The sequence below is a fragment of the Equus asinus genome, chromosome 1, assembly GCF_041296235.1.
Source record: "Equus asinus isolate D_3611 breed Donkey chromosome 1, EquAss-T2T_v2, whole genome shotgun sequence".
Classification (NCBI taxonomy): domain Eukaryota; kingdom Metazoa; phylum Chordata; class Mammalia; order Perissodactyla; family Equidae; genus Equus; species Equus asinus.
In genome coordinates, this window is record NC_091790.1 from 29,797,148 (window position 1) to 29,814,012 (window position 16,865).

Here is a 16,865-nt window from a genome sequence, read left to right on the forward strand (position 1 = left end):
TGTCCAAAGTGGGCAGGACCCTCTCTAGTCAGTGGGATTGCCTATCGAATACTAAAGCCAGCATCACACTAGGCACTGGGACAAGATGAACAAGATGCATATGGGTTTTGTTGAGGCGGGGCACGGTGACGGATAAAGGAAGTAACCTAGTAATGACAGCACAGTGTGGAACAAACAGGAAGGAAACGCACGGGCTCACAAAGTCAGAGCTGGGTCTTGCTTGCTGAGTGGGGGCAGGTGTCCCTGGAGAGCTGACACTTAGCTATAATCCTAGGAATCAGCAGGATTTGGCAGGCACATGGAGGAGAAAGTGTGTTCTACGCAGAGACAGCAGCAGGTCCGGGGAGCAATGCCCTGTGTGGTTGAGGTTCAGTGCGTGCGGGAGGGGGAAAGGCAGAGAGAGCAGCCAGGCCTGCACGACCTTGCCCTTGACATTGTGGGAAGAGAGTCGGGAAGGGAGAGAGAGGAGGCTGGGAGCAGCCAAGCGTTGGGCCTGAAGGGGGTCGGGAGGAGGGGGTAGATGAGACAGAGGTTTAGGAGGAAAAAAAATGTGACAGCTGATTAGATATGGAACCAGCGGTTAAATGAGGAGTTTAAGAAGAGTATAGCAATGAGAATTATCCCGTAAGAATCTAACAGAAAACAAACTAGAAACTAATCCCAAATGCTCAGCGGCCTGGGGACATTTCATATGGCAGCAAATATCCAGGGGCAACTCTGTCGGCCCTGGGGCTATCAGCATCTTAGAGCATGATACAGTAATTTTTGTACACAAAATAACCAGAAATCATTAAAACAGCTTCAAGTACATTAAAAGCACTCTTTCAGAAAGCAAGAAAAAATATGAGATTTTTGGAAACAGTTTCATCTAAATTGGTTAAAAGAGGAATAAAGATTGAAAGTAGGGGTAGGTAATTTTTAATTTTCTTTTTTTTTTTTTTGAGGAAGATTAGTCCTGAGCTAACTGCAGCCATTCCTCCTCTTTTTGCTGAGGAAGACTGGCCCTGAGCTAACATCTGTGCCCATCTTCCTCTACTTTATATGTGGGACGCCTACCACAGCATGGCTTGCCAAGCGGTGCCATGTCCAAACCCAGGATCTGAACCGGCAAACCCCGGGCCGCCAAATCGGAATGTGCGAACTTAACCACTGCGCCACTGGGCCAGCCCCTAATTTTCTTTTTCATACTTTTGTCATTTCCCTCATTTTATATAATGCATGTATTTTTTTTTTAAATATTTGTTCAGGGGCCCGTCCCATGGCCGAGTGGTTCAGTTCGTGTGTTCCACTTTGGCAGCCCAGAGCTTCACCAGTTTGGATCCTGGGTGTGGACCTAGCACCGTTCATCAAGCCATGCTGAGGCAGCATCCCACATAGCAGAGACAAAAGGAGCTACAACTAGAATATACAACTATGTTCTGGGGGTCTTTGGGGGAAGAATGAAAACAAAAAAAGAAGATTGGCAACAGATGTTAGCTCAGGTGCAAATCTTTAAAATATATATATATCTTATATATATATCTGTTCAACAATATTTGATGCATATAAAAGCACATATGTGAGACGTGGGTCGCCAATAAAGATTTCCTTCCTTAACCCATCCCTGGCCCGCACTCCATCACACCAAGGGTAACAACTATTCCAGATTGTGTCTATCTCATTTCCTTCCTTTTAGTGTTTATCACAGACACATACAAGGAGACACACACAGACATACACACACGTGTGTACACATCTCGACTTTCTTTACATCTCTGTTTTATAGTTCCTTATTTTCTGCTCTTATCTTTCTCTCCATTTTTCTTACTTTGAGTTTATTCTGTGGTTCTTTTTCTAATTCTCTATTCCAAACAGCCAGAAGTGGAAATCTTCCTGTATCGCATTTATTTATGCTCAGAAAAATATAACACATTTAAAGCAGAGGAAAAAGACTTCGTTTTTAATTCACTGTTACTTACGAAGTTTATTTTTCTGTAATAATTCATCATTTGGGGTTTGGAATCCCTGAAGCTCTATTTTTCAGGTTATAAGCTTTGTAGCTTATATTTAATCATTTTATACATAATTCTGAGTCTTTTTTGACCATGATTGAGCCAGTAATTGTAGCAAGTAGCTACCATTCCATTGCATTTTGTTAAAGGAAAATGTACTTTCCTAATCAGGATAAAATATACTTTAATTACTAATCAAGCCAGTTAGTAGCCCAGAAAACATCTTGCCAGCTCCTATTCTATGAAAGCAAACAAACTATAGTCACTTAATAAATGTTTATCCTGAAAAAGAAACACATGAATGTACTTGAAGTTTCTTTGGTTGTTGAAAATTCAACCTCTTTTGACACGTTAGAAAACAACGTTAATTCAGTTGACCCAATAATCCTTAAAAATTGGATTAAATGGACTGTTTGTTTTTATTCTTTGAAACTAGATGATGATAATAAAAATCTGGTAATGATTACTTGAAAGTGTGACTTAGAATAGCATATCGTCTTTCTCTGACATACTTTTAAAAAACAAAAGTTCTAGTATTTGGAACAGAAAGGAACACTCACATGTTGCAACCTGGCCATGTCAATGAGATTAAACAAGAAGGCAAGAATATTTCTCGCTAAGCTCAGAAACTAAAAAAGCAAGCGTTAGCTAGCAAAGTTTTAAGTGGCCAGCTTTGATTAAGTAAACTAACAAATATTCTGACAGCTGATTCTGGGGTTAAAGCCACAATAAGATAAACCCCCTTGAATGTTTCATGTATGGCAGGGCTAGTCCGTGGCTATGAGAGTCAGCTGTCTCCAGAATGAGATCAAATGGAGCAGCTCCAAAAGTAAAGTAAAAGAAATGCACAGGAAGAAAGAAATTCTGCTTGACCCACAGACCCTTGCTGAACCCCAGACTTCGTGGCACCCTCTGGGAATCAATCTAAATCAAGACACCCTACCTTTGGCCATCACGCAATACAAGGTTTGAGCCTTTTCTCTTTTGGGATAAGGAAAACATCTGGCAGGACATTGATGGTCATTTCCTATTTGTTAAGGTCCTGGGAAGCCTGAAGAAACAGCAGAGTCAGTGTTTAAAAACATCAGAACTGGGGCCGGCCTGGTGGCGCAGTGGTTAAGTGCACACGTTCCGCTTCAGCAGCCCGGGGTTCATCGGTTTGTATCCTGGGTGTGGACATGGCACCACCTGGCAAGCCATGCTGTGGTAGGCGTCCCACATATAAAGTAGAGGAAGATGGGCACAGATGTTAGCTCAGGGCCAGTCTTCCTCAGCAAAAAGAGGAGGACTGGCAGCAGATGTTAGCTCAGGGCTAATCTTCCTCAAAAAAAAAAAACAAAACAAAATAGCAGAACCTACTAGAGATGCAGGTTGGGGATTCTGACAGTACCAAGAGTGGCTAAATGGGATTTGCCATGAATAATCTGAAGAGTTTCTGCTTTTAGAACCGCTAATCTCAATGTTGTCCATAAGTCTTACTGAAAAGGCTCTGCCAATCATCCATGTGCAAGAAAAAAAGTATTAAAATGTATGGGGTAGAAGCAAAAATAAACATTTTATTGACATTCACAGTAGTGTTCATTTGACCAATACTTGTTTTTTTTAATTTTTTTCCTTTTTCTCCCAAAGCCCCCCAGTACATAGTTGTGTACTTTTCAGTTGTGGGTCCTTCTAGTTGTGGCCTGTGGGATGCCACCTCAGCATGGCCTGATGAGTGGTGCCATTTCCACGCCCAGGATCTGAACTCGCGAAACCCTGGGCCGCTGAAGCAGAGCACGCGAACTTAACCACTGGGCCATGGGGCCGGCTCCCGACCAATATTTATTAAGTGTCTACTATGTGCAAGTTCTGTACTGGGCATAGAGATTCAGCATGGAACAAGGAGATGCTATTCCTGGAGTATGGAGTTCGTATTGTAGCAGAAGAGAAAACATTAAACAAGGAGTTAGAGTTCCAGGGTAATAATGGCGAATGGAATACACTCACCCAGCCCATTGACTGACACAGAGAACGTGCTTGATGAACGGCAGCCCAGAAGGAGAAGCCTTCAAGTGTCAGGGGAGGCCTGGCCCAGTCTGGCAGCCAAGGAAGACATCCCACCAGATGGGAGGCCAATGTGTGGGAGATAACCTAACTCTGTTCCTTGAGACTGTCTTACTATGCATGGAGAAAACTCGCCTGAGCGCTGTGGTGTATTTACTGCACACATTTTTTTAATTGTGGTAAAATACACATAATTTACCATCTTAACCATTTTTAAGTTCAGGGGCCCCAAGTACATTCACATTGTTGTGCAATCATCACCACCATCCATCTCCAGGACTTTTTCATCTTCCCAAACTGAAACTCTACCCGTTAAACTCGAACTCCCCATTTCCCCTCCCCCAGCCCCTGGTATCCACCCTTCTACTTTCTGTCTATGAGTTTGTCTACTCTAGGTACCTCACATAAGCAGAATCACACAGTATTTGTCTTTTTGAGACTGGCTTATTTTGCTTAGCATGATGTCTTCAGGGGTCATCCACATTGTCATCCAAATGTCAGAATTTCCTTTCTTTTTAAGGCTGAGTAATATTCCATTGTATGTATTTACCACATTTAGTTTATCACTCACCCATCACTGGGTTGCGTCCTCTTTTAGCTGTTGTGAATAATGGTGCTATGAACATGGACATACACATATCTCTTCAAGACCTTGTTTTCAACTCTTTTGTGCGTATACCCAGAAGTGGAATTGCTGGATCATACGGTAATTCTGTTTTTAATTTTTTGAGGACCCACCATACTCTTTTCCACAGCAACTGCACCATTTTACATTCCCACCAACAGTGCACAAGGGTTCCAGTTTCTAGATGGGCACATTTTTGTGTGTGTGACTGAGATGATGGCCTTTCCATTTAATACCATAGTCCTTGTAAAGAATCATTTTGTATCCTTAAAAAACATGCTCCAGAAAAGGCAGAGACTTTTTTATTTTTAAAAGTTTTAATAAATCATATTTTTCTTTAGTTTCCTATTGTAGGGGAGGAAGACATTTCCTCTTCCCAAATGGGGGTTCGTCTGGCCGGAGAACGAATTAAATTCACATGAGACAGAATAGCAAGAGAAAATTAAACAAAGCTTTATGAGGAACCATGGCCCAGGGCCTTTCTTCCCGAAGGAAGAAAGGGCACCGAAGAAGTGGGGTGCACATAGTGGTTATATACCCCCAAACAGGATGTTTCACATGTGATTGAAACATCCCTCCCACAATAGTCACAAGATTGCCCTGTCGGCACAGTGCTTGATGGACAGAGCAGGTAGTGGGTCTGCTATCTCGGTGGGCGTAGCAGGAGGCAAGTCGATTGTCTTGAGCTGGGCGGTCACAGGTGAGCTCAGCAATCAGTTCCTAGCCTAAGGAAAGATGCTTAATCCTTAAAGAAATGCCAACGTTGGGAGTGGGAGGGAAGTCAGTTACAGGAGGTTACCAGACAAGCACCATAAAATGCAGATTTAGGTCCTTGCCTTTGGTATTGATTAAGAGTTTCTAGAGAGAAGGTCATCGCCTTTCTTCTTCCTGGTACAGAGAGGGAGCCACCTTTTACAGATAGAGATTTACCTTACAAATGTAAATGTGTCCTAACAAAGGGCAAGTTCCATTCCTCAGAGCCTCCTTCCCTGTCCCAGTTTATCAAAAGCAATCAGCCTCAAATAATCCTGATGCCAAAGAGACATATCTTGGGGTGGCCAATTTCAGGTCCCCACACTATCATACCTGTAGAAGCCACAAACATGCTCATTCTAATTTTATTTTACAGTATTTGCTTGTGTAAATGTGTGTTTACAATGATCCTTGTACAAAAACCATTTAGACTCTGAACACCTTCCATCAGACATAACTAGGATGTCGGCCAGCTCTGGTCTCAGAGGCTGTTCCCACCCTGGGAAATGGTCCCCATAATCCCATGTCCCTTGTCCCCTGTCCCCTGGTTGGGATCCTCGCACTCAGGACCTCACAACCAGGAGACAGAGTTCCAAGTTTCCACCTGCTCCCACGGCTTCTCAGTTTAGGGTCCTCATCATCAAGAGTTGGTACAAAATGCGCAAAAATGTTTTCTCACAGCCCTCAATGTAGGTCGCTTTTCTTTCAGTCGGAGTGAGTTGGGAGGCCAGGAAAACGTCCACGCCTGGGTCTTCAAAGGAAACCTGCTACCGGCGCTTTCAGCGGCCGCCTCGGAAGCCAAGCCTGGCTGCCTCTAATTTTCCTAAGTAGGAAATGACCACCCCAGGTCAGACACGGACACATCATTATCTCAGCTCAACAAGAGGATGATGGTCAGCGGGAGGCGCAGCAGGGGCAGTAATTAACTTAACGAGACGACGGAGGGAAACTCTAAAGAGATTCTCCTCCCTTCTTTTAAATTTGGCTCTGGATCTCGGCCAGCTTCGACCAGCGGAGTGGTTCTTTCTAAAGCATCCCAGAGAATGGGGGATTGACAAAGGCCAAGTGTCTCTGATGAAATGAAGTCCCATTAGACCCATTAAACAGGGTTCTTAAAGGAACCAACTAGGTAAATCGCTGTGCTGTGGTTAATAAGAGAGTAGAAGATGCAGAGAAAGACAGTGTCAGAAGTTAGGAAGGCCTGAGACAGACACTTGAATTGCCCTTACTGCTGTTCCTCTGTGTCTGCAACTCCAGTCAATTTCTGAGGCAGGAGAGAGAAGTGGTTAAGACCGTGGATGGTATGGAGATTAACAGATTTTTCCATTAAATAGCTATGTGATGCAAATTTTAAGACTTCTGCTATATACATCAAATTGTCCTTCAGAATGTATTACAAATTGATATCACCAACATACTACTGGAGAGTGTCACTTTTGCATATCTTCATTGCCACACACAATTCCCTCTCTTTCTTTCTCTCTCTCTCTTGCACACACACACCAACACACACACCAGCATCACTCACACACACGGTTTTACAAAGTTGATCAGCAAAAGACATTATCTTATGGCTATTGTATCTGCATTTCTTTGAGTAATGAGGTTGAACATGTTTTCATGTTCGTTGGCAATTTTCTTTTTATTATGAAGTGATTATTTTTAACCTCTGCCCATTTTCCTTTTGGGATATCCCATTTTTTCTTATGAATAGATAAGAGCCTTTTATATATTAAGAATATTAACTTTTTTTTTTTTTGAGGAAGATTAGCCCTGAGCTAACATCTGCCACCAATCTTCCTCTCTTTTTTTTTTTGCTGAAGAAGGCTGGCCCTGAGCTAACATCCATGCCCATCTTCCTCTACTTTATATGCAGGATGCTGCCACAGCACAGCTTGACTTGTGGTGCATAGGTCCACACCTGAGATCCGAACCAGCAAACCCCAGGGCACTGAAGCAGAACATGTGAACTTAACCACTGTGCAACCAGGCTGGTCCCAAGAATATTAACTTTTTGACTGGCATGGAAACCTCTAATTGTTTCTTGGAGCTGATCATGACCTTTTAGTTTTTTATTTGGTATTTTTCATATATAGAAAATTTTTTGAAACGTAAGCGGACAAATCTATATGTGTTTTCCTTTATGGTTTCTTAATTGGTATTATGTTTAGAAGGTCTTGCCCAAACCAAAATTACATAAATGTTGACCTATCTCATCTTCTAGTATTTCAAGTGGTCTTGTTTTCCACAGTTAGATAATTCAACCAGAATGTATTTGATCTAAATTGGAGGGTATTGATGGAACGCCCCACCTTCTAGGGGGTGTTCAGTGCTTGAATCTTGACCAGCTATCTCAGGATATCACGGAAATAATGCGTCCTTATCTGGCTCTGCTCACTTCCCTCTCCCCATCCTCCCAGCTTCCCCAGATTCTATTCCTGGACCAACTACTCTGCTTTCTGGGGAACTCAGGTGGGGCGTGAAGCATAGGGTAAAACACAAGGAAATTTAATATCAAATATTACCCTTCTATGTTTGCTTATTGCATCTACTGTTATCTGCTTCCCTTGTCTTTTATCTTTTCACTCACCATATTCATCTTTGCATTCTAGCAGAATTTCTCAAGCTCATCTTCAAATTCACTAATTTGGGTCTCTAACACTCAATCTGCTCTTTGTTGTCTCTGTGGCTTTTCCAGATATTTTTCTTCTAAAAGTAACATATCTATTAACAAATGTTTTCCCTTTTCATGACTTCATTGTCTTCTAGAAACTTGGAGAGAACATGAATTAGAGATTGTCTTAAGTTTTCTCCCCTTTGGTGGGGGGAACTCTGTTAAAAGGAAACGTTTGCTATGATATCTCAGGTTTCTCACTTGGTCTTGAATTTGGAAATCTTTTTAATGTGTGGTTATATTTTCTAAGCTCATTTCTTTTTCAAAGATGAAATCTGCATTTTTTCCAGAATTAGTAGATGAGATGTTTCCTGGAGTGTGTTTCTTGCTATTGTGTGGAAAGGCCACCACATAGTCACACACACACACACACACACACGGAGAATATGTGAGTCACTCCTCAAAGTTTTTGGGGTACAGATAAGTGGATATTAGAACAGTTTAGATTTGCTGCGAATTGGGTTTCCCACTCATCTCTGCCCAGACTGCTCCTTGATTCTTTTGCTCCCAGTGGGATGGAAATGTCCTGACATGGAGACTCTGAGGTGGGTTAAAGGACTTCACCTACTCGTTTTTCCTGACTAAAGGCGATGCTCAAACAATATCTCAATATTATTTGCATTGCTTCAGCCTTCTGCATGGGGATTGGGAAATTACAAGACTGACAACAGGTGTGGGGCCCTGAGCTGTTGCTCCCACTAGAGGCAGACAAATAGAAGAGTGTGCCCACTGCTTAGTGGGAATTCGAAAATTTGGGGGCCACTCCACTCCAGCAATTGAAAGTTAAGGAGACAGAAGTTGTAGCCTGATCAAGAAATTCACTAACAGCCTCCTTGGAGTTTAATGTCAATAAATCTTAATGGACAAGATCAGAGCCTGAAACTAAGACACAAATCTCTCCCTAAATAGATTGGGGAAGGAGCATGGTAACTAGGAGCCAGAAAAGTTCCTAAGAGAAGAACATCAACTAAAAGAATTTACGCATATTATTAATCCTTCCTCTACAGGAAAAAAAGAAGGGATTATACACTCATTCAGGAACCATGGTATAAATGTATTAATATGCTTTATTTGAGGAAAGAAGGAAAGATTATTACACAATTACTTAAGCTAAATTAGCCCTGGGGGGATGCATGGCGTTTTTCTGTACCCCATCACCCTGTGTGACTATTTCCTTCTGAAATTCCTTCAATCGTTCATTTATTTGTTTCTAGTCTGTCTCCCCCAACTAGAATTTAAGTTTTCTAAGAACAAAAGGTCTTCCTATCTTCTTCACTAACTGAATCCCCAGTACCTAAAACTGTGTCTGGCACGTAACAGATGGTCAAGTAATGACTGCTAAATGAATTAATGGCAGATGATTGGGTTGATGGATGGATCAATGGATGGAAGCAGGTAAGAGATTTCTCGAGGCACAGTATCCCTTGATTTTGGCCTTCATCTACCCAAGACAAAATAAAAGTATGCGGGTGAGGGTCTGGCTGTGCAGCCCCAAAATAAAAGTATGTGGGGGAGGGTCTGGTTGTGCAGCCCCAAAATGATGATTAATCCTGTAATGACCCAACAAAATCCAGGCAAGAACATTTTTCACTGTCCCCATCAGATGGGCCAATAATTCCTTCACTGTATTTCTGTGGCATTGATTTTTTGTTGTTACCAGGTGCACCATTTTCCTTTAACCCACCATTAATGTAGGTACAGAGGTACTGGCAGAAAATATGCTACTTTAACTAAATTAACCAGATTCCTGCACCAAAAATTAGAATTACCTAGTTTTTTCCCATGGATAGGGTGGTCTAATATTGCACGACTGTCCTTTAGAACAAAATCGACATAGGGGCCGGCCCGGTGGCGCAGCAGTTAAGTTTTCACGTTCTGCTTCTCAGCGGCCCAGGGTTCGCTGGTTCGGATTCCAGGTGTGGACATGGCACCACTTGGCAAGCCCTGCTGTGATAGGCTTTCCACATATAAAGTAGAGGAAGATGGGCATGGATGTTAGCGCAGGGCCAGTCTTCCTCAGCAAAAAGAGGAGGATTGGCAGCAGATGTTAGCTCAGGGCTAATCTTCCTCAAAAAAAAAAAAAAAAAAAAAAACCCCAACATAGAACAAGATTTCACATCAGCCTTTGGGGTGGATGAGTCAGCCCGAGTCTCATTTGTCCTGGAAATCTGTCTGTCTCATCCCAAGAGACCAGCCTTTAGTTTGGGCCCTGGAACACCAGTGGTCTGGTCCAGACACAGTGGGTTGTGTCTCCAGCTTTGAACAACAGGAACCATGTCAGGAGCAGGGGGTCCACGGGGACCACACTGGAAAAGGAAAAATCTTCTAGAACCCCCCAATTCCAGATGTCCATGTGACAATGGGTCGTGAGTGTTATTTCCCAAGTCCCTAGATAATATTTCTCCATGTCCTTGTTTTGGGTCATAGGTTCTTCACCTTATTTTTCCCCTCCCTGACCAGTCACAGATGTTTAGAGGGTTTGTGCTTTTTCATTAGCCTTTTGGCTAATTATAATCTGTGGATAATCATCAAGTGATTCCCTCAAATTTTGTTAAAAAAAAAAAAGAAGAAGAAATATTGTTTTACATGCACCTGTCTGTTATCTTCCAATTCAACGATCAGGCAACTATTTGGACTTCCTCAGTGGCGTGCTGTATAGTCACAGGACAATGGGCTTCACCAGGTGTCTCTGGGCTGGGGCCCATACCCTGCACTGATGTCAGCATAGGGGAAAATCCCCTTTCTACCCATCTGGTGTTCTTACAGCCAGACTAATAATAAAATTGACAAAGGACCAGATTAACAGGAGAAAAACCCCACTTAATATGTATGTACTGGAAATCATAGAGAAATGATGCTTGGAGAGGAAACAAAGCAGGCAGTATATACATCTTTTATGCAAAGAAACAACAAATTTGTGAGGAATGATAGGACAAAGAAACTTAGATGCCAAGTGTGTAATTAGAGATTTAAGCAGAGTTTACACTTGAGGTAGTAAATTAGCAAGGTTTGTTTATACAGACATCTTGGCCCTGAATTCCCAGCTCTGGTGATAAGGATACAGGACGAGCATCTTCCATGTGGGAGATGTATTTCCTGCTTTCAGGGGGAACAGAGCCAGGAGGGTCAGAATGCCCTTTTTGTTTCTGAAGCAACTTTAATTCAAAATAATCAGTGTGCCGTTGTGGGATATTTTGGGGTGTCCTGCCCTGGGCCCCAACATGGACCAGCACCTGTGCTCCCCCTCCCTGAGTCTGTCCACAATAGCAGGAGGATGTGGGGAGAGCCTGCACCTATGAGACTTTCAGAGTTTTGCAAGGTTCCAGCTTGCTATTTACAGTGCCATTTGAAGGTCTGACCACAATTACTGTTAGGAGTGTGATAGATAAGGTAGGAAGGAACTGTCTCATAATTTCCAATTTTTCAGGATGAATTAAAAAGTTGTATCATTTTGAAATATCATTTTTTAAAAATCCTTCAAGGGGATAAATAATTCTGTGACTATTTCTTCCCGAGGCACAATGTCAAGCCCACAGTAGCAGCCACATGTTGGCATTGGGAGTCAAAGTTCGGGCAATGCCCATGGGCCACCTTGCCCCTCTATCTGCCAGCCCTCCCACCCCGGCACAGGTCACCTTTCCCCTGTGGACCGAGTGGGTCTACACGCTATTCTTCACCCATCATCTTCAGCTTGGATTGAGCTTCTGAAAGATTTGACCTTGGTTTCTAGGTCACTTCAATTCTGTATGACCAAAAACACTTTAATTTAAAATGATCAAACCATAGACATTATATATTTTAAACATGCTTTATCCCCTGTCTACATCTGCTTCTTATTTCTGATTGTTAACCTGAGTGTTAATCTAACCTTGAGTAGAGAACTCACATTAGTTGCATTGAACAATTAACAGAATGTCTTATAAACTTCATTAGAAATTCATGTGCTGGGGGCCGGCCCAGTGGCCTAGTGGTTAAGTTTGGTGTGCTCCACTTCAGCAGCCCGGGTTCAGTTCCTGGGCACAGACCCACAATGCTCATCGGCCACCTTGATTTGATGTCACCCATATACAAAATAGAGGAATATTGGCACAGATGTTAGCTCAAGGTGAATCTTCCTCAAGCAAAAGGAGGAAGATTGGCAACAGATGTTAGATCAGGGCTAATCTTCCTCAGCAAAAAGAGAGAGAGAGAGAGACTCATGTGCTTTTTTGGGCACAGTTCCTATTATTTGTTCCTTTTGAGTATTAGCATGGAATTATGACTCTTTTTATAGTATCAGCCTGTTCCAATTGACTATAAGTACTGTTTTTATGATGTTGAAATTGTCCCTGCTTGCCATTGTGAACCCTCCATATTTAGGCATCTTCATCTTTTTAATGCCCCGTTAGACATCTCTGAGAGTCCTAGCTCTTTGGCAAAAACATTTCCCCACTCTTCTTGAAATTTGAACTTTTCTTGTGCTTAGTTCTAGCCACAGCAACCTTCTTGGAATCTTAAAATTTTTTTTTCACAAATCATGTATGAGAGAGTAAAATCCAGCTGCCTGGAGTACACACGAGGTGGTCCATGGGCTCCGGGCAGAGCGACATCAGAGGCAGCCTCAGCTATTGAGTGAAATTGCAACTATTTTCAAGCCATAGGGCTCCTCGCTGCCACACCCTCCTAAGGATCTCCTTCCCTGTGGATGCCTGCGCCACACCACCCTGGGTTTCCAAGTGTTTAAACACCATCTGTCTCTGTGACCAACTTATTTCTGCCTTTGCACTGCCGGATGGACTCCCCTCCACCCCAACGATATCTGGATTGACTGTGACTTCATTGTAGCCACAGCAAGGAAGGCAGGAAGGAAAGGAGCCCTGACACATCAGGCAACATTCAAATACGCTTGCTTCAGGCAGGCTCCGCTTGAAAACTGGAGCAGGCAAACAGTCACCCTCGATCCACAGATGCATGTACTTCACTGACAAACTGTCCTGAGTCAAATGGTTGTGCTTTTTAAGTAAACCTTGGCTGTGCTTTCTCCTCCAGGAACAGCACATGTCCAGTTTGTTCAGACTTGTCTACAGAGCATCAAGAACACTAGGCAGTTTGTTGTTCTTCTTCTTAATGATGACCCCTCTTTGCTTAAAGCCTTTCTCAGAAGTTTTGCCAAAAGAGTCTAATGAAGATGAGAGAGAACAGTTGTAATACACATTTGAAAGAAATGATTCAGAGCCTGCAATTGACATATTTGTTACCAGTAAAGAGTACAATTGTCTTGGTCAGAAGGTACACGAGAGCAAGGTAAAAGCTTTGCTCTGCAGATGCTGAAATGAAACACTGGTCCCCTCCATGTAGCTGGATGTGTTTTAAAATAGAATTGGGGGGCCAGCCCCATGGCCGAGTGGTTAAGTTTGCACACTCTGCTTCAGCGGCCCGGCGTTTGCTGGTTTGGATCCTGGGCGCAGACCTACACACTGCTCATCAGGCCATGCTGTGGTGGCGTCCCACATAGAAGAACTAGAAGGACCTACAACTGGGATATACAACTATGTGCTGGGGCTTTGGGGAGGGAAAAAAAAGAGGAAGATTGGCAGCAGAGGTTAACTCAGGGCCAATCTTCAAGAGAAATGAAAAAAAAAAATAGAATTAGGAAAACAAGGCCTTTTTTTGCCAAGGGTGAAGCTTCAGGTTTCCCAGTAGCCTGTGTCCATTCTCAAAGAGAGACCAAAGGACTGCTCAGGACTGAACACCATGATCTCAAGTCCCCGAGGCCATCGTTTAGCTCAGCCAGATGAGGCTAGAAGCGTGCATAACACAACCACATGTTTTCATCACGCCTCCGCTGCACATTAGAAACATTTTTTCCAAGGTCCTCTGAAGGCTGGCTAATATGTTGTCTGTGGTTTTGTCTCATAGGTAAAGAAATTTTAAAACAAAGTTTTTTGCATACTCCAGTAACAAAGGGGTTCAAAAAGCACATAACTAGTAGTAAACGGAACTCTTTTGGATATACTTACCGGGTAATTTGGATATATTTCATTGTTGGCATGTGAGTCCACCTTCTAGAATCACCAGCGGGAACCACAACCAAGAGTGAAATGGAATAAAATATTCCTGGAACGTAAGTGGCAGAATCTTGTGCCCTAACAGGGTCTTGGTGGTTCTGGCTTTCAAATGAAGATCATGCTTTACTCCATGATGCGTATGTAAATGCAATTGGGCTACAGTTTGCTGGAAGAGTCACCATATTTAAAAACCAAGAGTCCTACCCAAAATCCACATGTTGAAATACTTTTTGCCAACGTAGATACCTACAGATACAAAGACCTTTTTTTCCAGAGAGTGAATAAAACAATACTTATTCTAGAAAACCAATTATGGAGGCCTCTTTTATTGCAATATTTAAATTCTATTGGCTCTTCAACATACTTTAGATAATTAAGTACCCGGAAACCACCAACGGCTCTCACCAGAAAGGGTAAGTAGATAAAAGATAGACAGGGCTTAAAAGAAAGAAAATAAAATAAAACAAATTACATTTAATGTTCTTTAAGATTGATATTGATTTGGGGCCAGTGTGAGGAAGAAGACAGAGGAATAAGGGCTTCTGAACATTTCTCCAGATGACAACTCCATCTTCATCTCTCCCGCTCTGTCCCCAGCGAACCATCTCTCTCAGGTGCCCGGCAGTTCCGATGTTTGGACCTGAAGGTAAATCGTTTTTTCTTTGGGCTTTGCTTTCCTGTAGCAACCAGAAATAAAAATTCAAGTTAACCAAAATAAACCATCAACGTCTCAATGAAGAAACCGTTGCAAAGTTGTCCGCAGGAATAAGTCTCGAAGTAAAAAGAGAACAAGGATGGCAAGTGACAAAGAAGAAAAGGAGTCAGGAAACCATGCCGCTCGGCCAGTTCTGGCTCACAGCCTGTTTTCCTATGGTCTGTGAGCTAAGAACGGTTTCTTACATTTTTAAATAGTTTTAAAACTCAAAATGAAAATATTATTTCGTCTTCTTTTTTTTTTGAGGAAGATTAGTCCTGAGCTAACATCTGCTGCCAATCCTCCTCTCTTTGCTGAGGAAAATTGGCCCTGACCTAACATCCGTGCCCATCTTCCTCTATTTTATATGTGGGATGCCTGCCACTGCACAACTTGACAAGTGGTGCTAGGTCCACACCCGGGATCTGAACCAGCGAACCCCAGGCCACTGAACTTAACCACTGCGCCCCTGGGCTGGCCCCCAAATATTATTTCTTGACACTTGAAAATGAGATAAAATTCAAACTTCAATGTCCATAAATAAAGATCTACTGGCACCCAGCCACACCTATTGATTGAGGTGTTATCTACGGCTGTTGTCACGCTGTTGAGTTGAGCAGTGGTAAAAGACAGTATGGCCCCAAAGCCTGAAATATTTACTGTTTGGCCCCTTAAGGAAAGAGTCTGCCAACTTTCGAAGTAGACCATCTGTGGTGGTGTTGCCTAACTCCATCACTTTGTATCCAATGCTCCATTTTGAATATGGGGTACCTGTCATTTTTTCCTTCATCTGTGGAATGGGTACGATAGCAGTAGTAGCTGCCTCACGAGGTTTCGAGAAGATTGGGTAAGTTGACACCCAGTGAGCGCTCCTTAAATGTTTGCTAGTGTTACTATCACTTCCATTCCCTCACATTTTCCCCTGGAAAGTAGGGGAGAAGAAGTCATTGAAATGACTCCTCTGGCAATAGACTGTGGCTACTGCATATGGACTTAGTATAGTGGAGAAAGAGGTACTGAAATAAGCGATTATTACAAATTGTGAGGAGTATTATGGAGCACAGAGGATGTACTGGGAGGCGTGGGGCTCAGAGCAGGAGCAGCCAGCCTCCCCTGGCAGGGCAGAAAGGTCATGATGATGGAGTGAAGGGACAAACCAAACGTCATAAAAGATGACACAGTGCCTATTAACAAATGATAATGAAACATTTGAAAATCAGGGAATCAACATTAGCTGTATATTTCTACCACTGGAGACTGAAAAGAAGCATATTGTCAGCAACTGCAAAATGTGTTAACAGTTAAAATAGAGTGTTTGTCCCTTATCAGTCCTGAGAAATGCAGGATTTCCCGAAGTGAGGCTTATAGAGTGCCTGAATGGACATCGTCAGCGGAGCTTATAAAAGCCCAGATTCCTGGGTTCAGCTATTCATTTACTAAGTCAAAAGCCTAGAAGGCCCAGGAATTTGCATTTATTAAGCTCCCATTGTGATTCTTCTGCAAACTTTGAGAGTAAGTTTGAGAAGCACTGAGGAAATCACACAATAGGCAAGAAGACTGGGGAAAATCTGTGATTTATTGAATATCCACTATGTGCTGACCAATAGATTAGTCACTGTCACCTACTTTAGTTCCTTGAATTTTCACAGCAACCCTCTAAATTAAGTGTTATTTGTGGCTATATTTCAGGCAAGGAAATTAAGTTTCTGTAGGGTTCAATGACATGCCCAAAGTCACATGGCTGAGGAGGTGGCAATGTCTGTATTTGAACCCAGGTCTTTGTGGCTCTACAGACCATTCTCTCTACTTCTCAGGGACACATGTGCCCTCACCATGGAATCCATAGACCCATGCCCATGCAGGGGCCTGAGCGATTACCTCGGCAAGCACTGTTTCTTCTTTTCCTTTACTATAGCTTTAACCATAGAATCTGAGGGGCTGGCCCTGTGGCTAGTGGTTAAGTTTGGCGCACTCTGCTTTGGCCGCCCAGGTTCAGTTCCTGGGCACAGACCTACACCATTCATCAGTGGCCATGCTG

The 16,865-nt window shown here is 42.8% G+C and overlaps 1 protein-coding gene across 4 annotated transcripts in view; it reads right to left on the reverse strand.

The window, feature by feature from the left end:
* Window positions 1–14,426: 14,426 nt before the first annotated feature.
* The window catches only part of LOC106842042 (solute carrier family 22 member 1), a 34,216-nt gene continuing 31,777 nt past the window's right edge, over window positions 14,427–16,865 (reverse strand). For all 4 annotated transcript variants that reach the window (XM_070481906.1, XM_070481861.1, XM_014858355.3 and 1 more), the window contains one exon: window positions 14,427–14,810. In XM_070481906.1, the coding sequence (XP_070338007.1) occupies window positions 14,744–14,810 (67 nt within the window). In that variant the 3' untranslated portion in view covers window positions 14,427–14,743. The remainder of the gene's footprint in view (window positions 14,811–16,865) is intronic.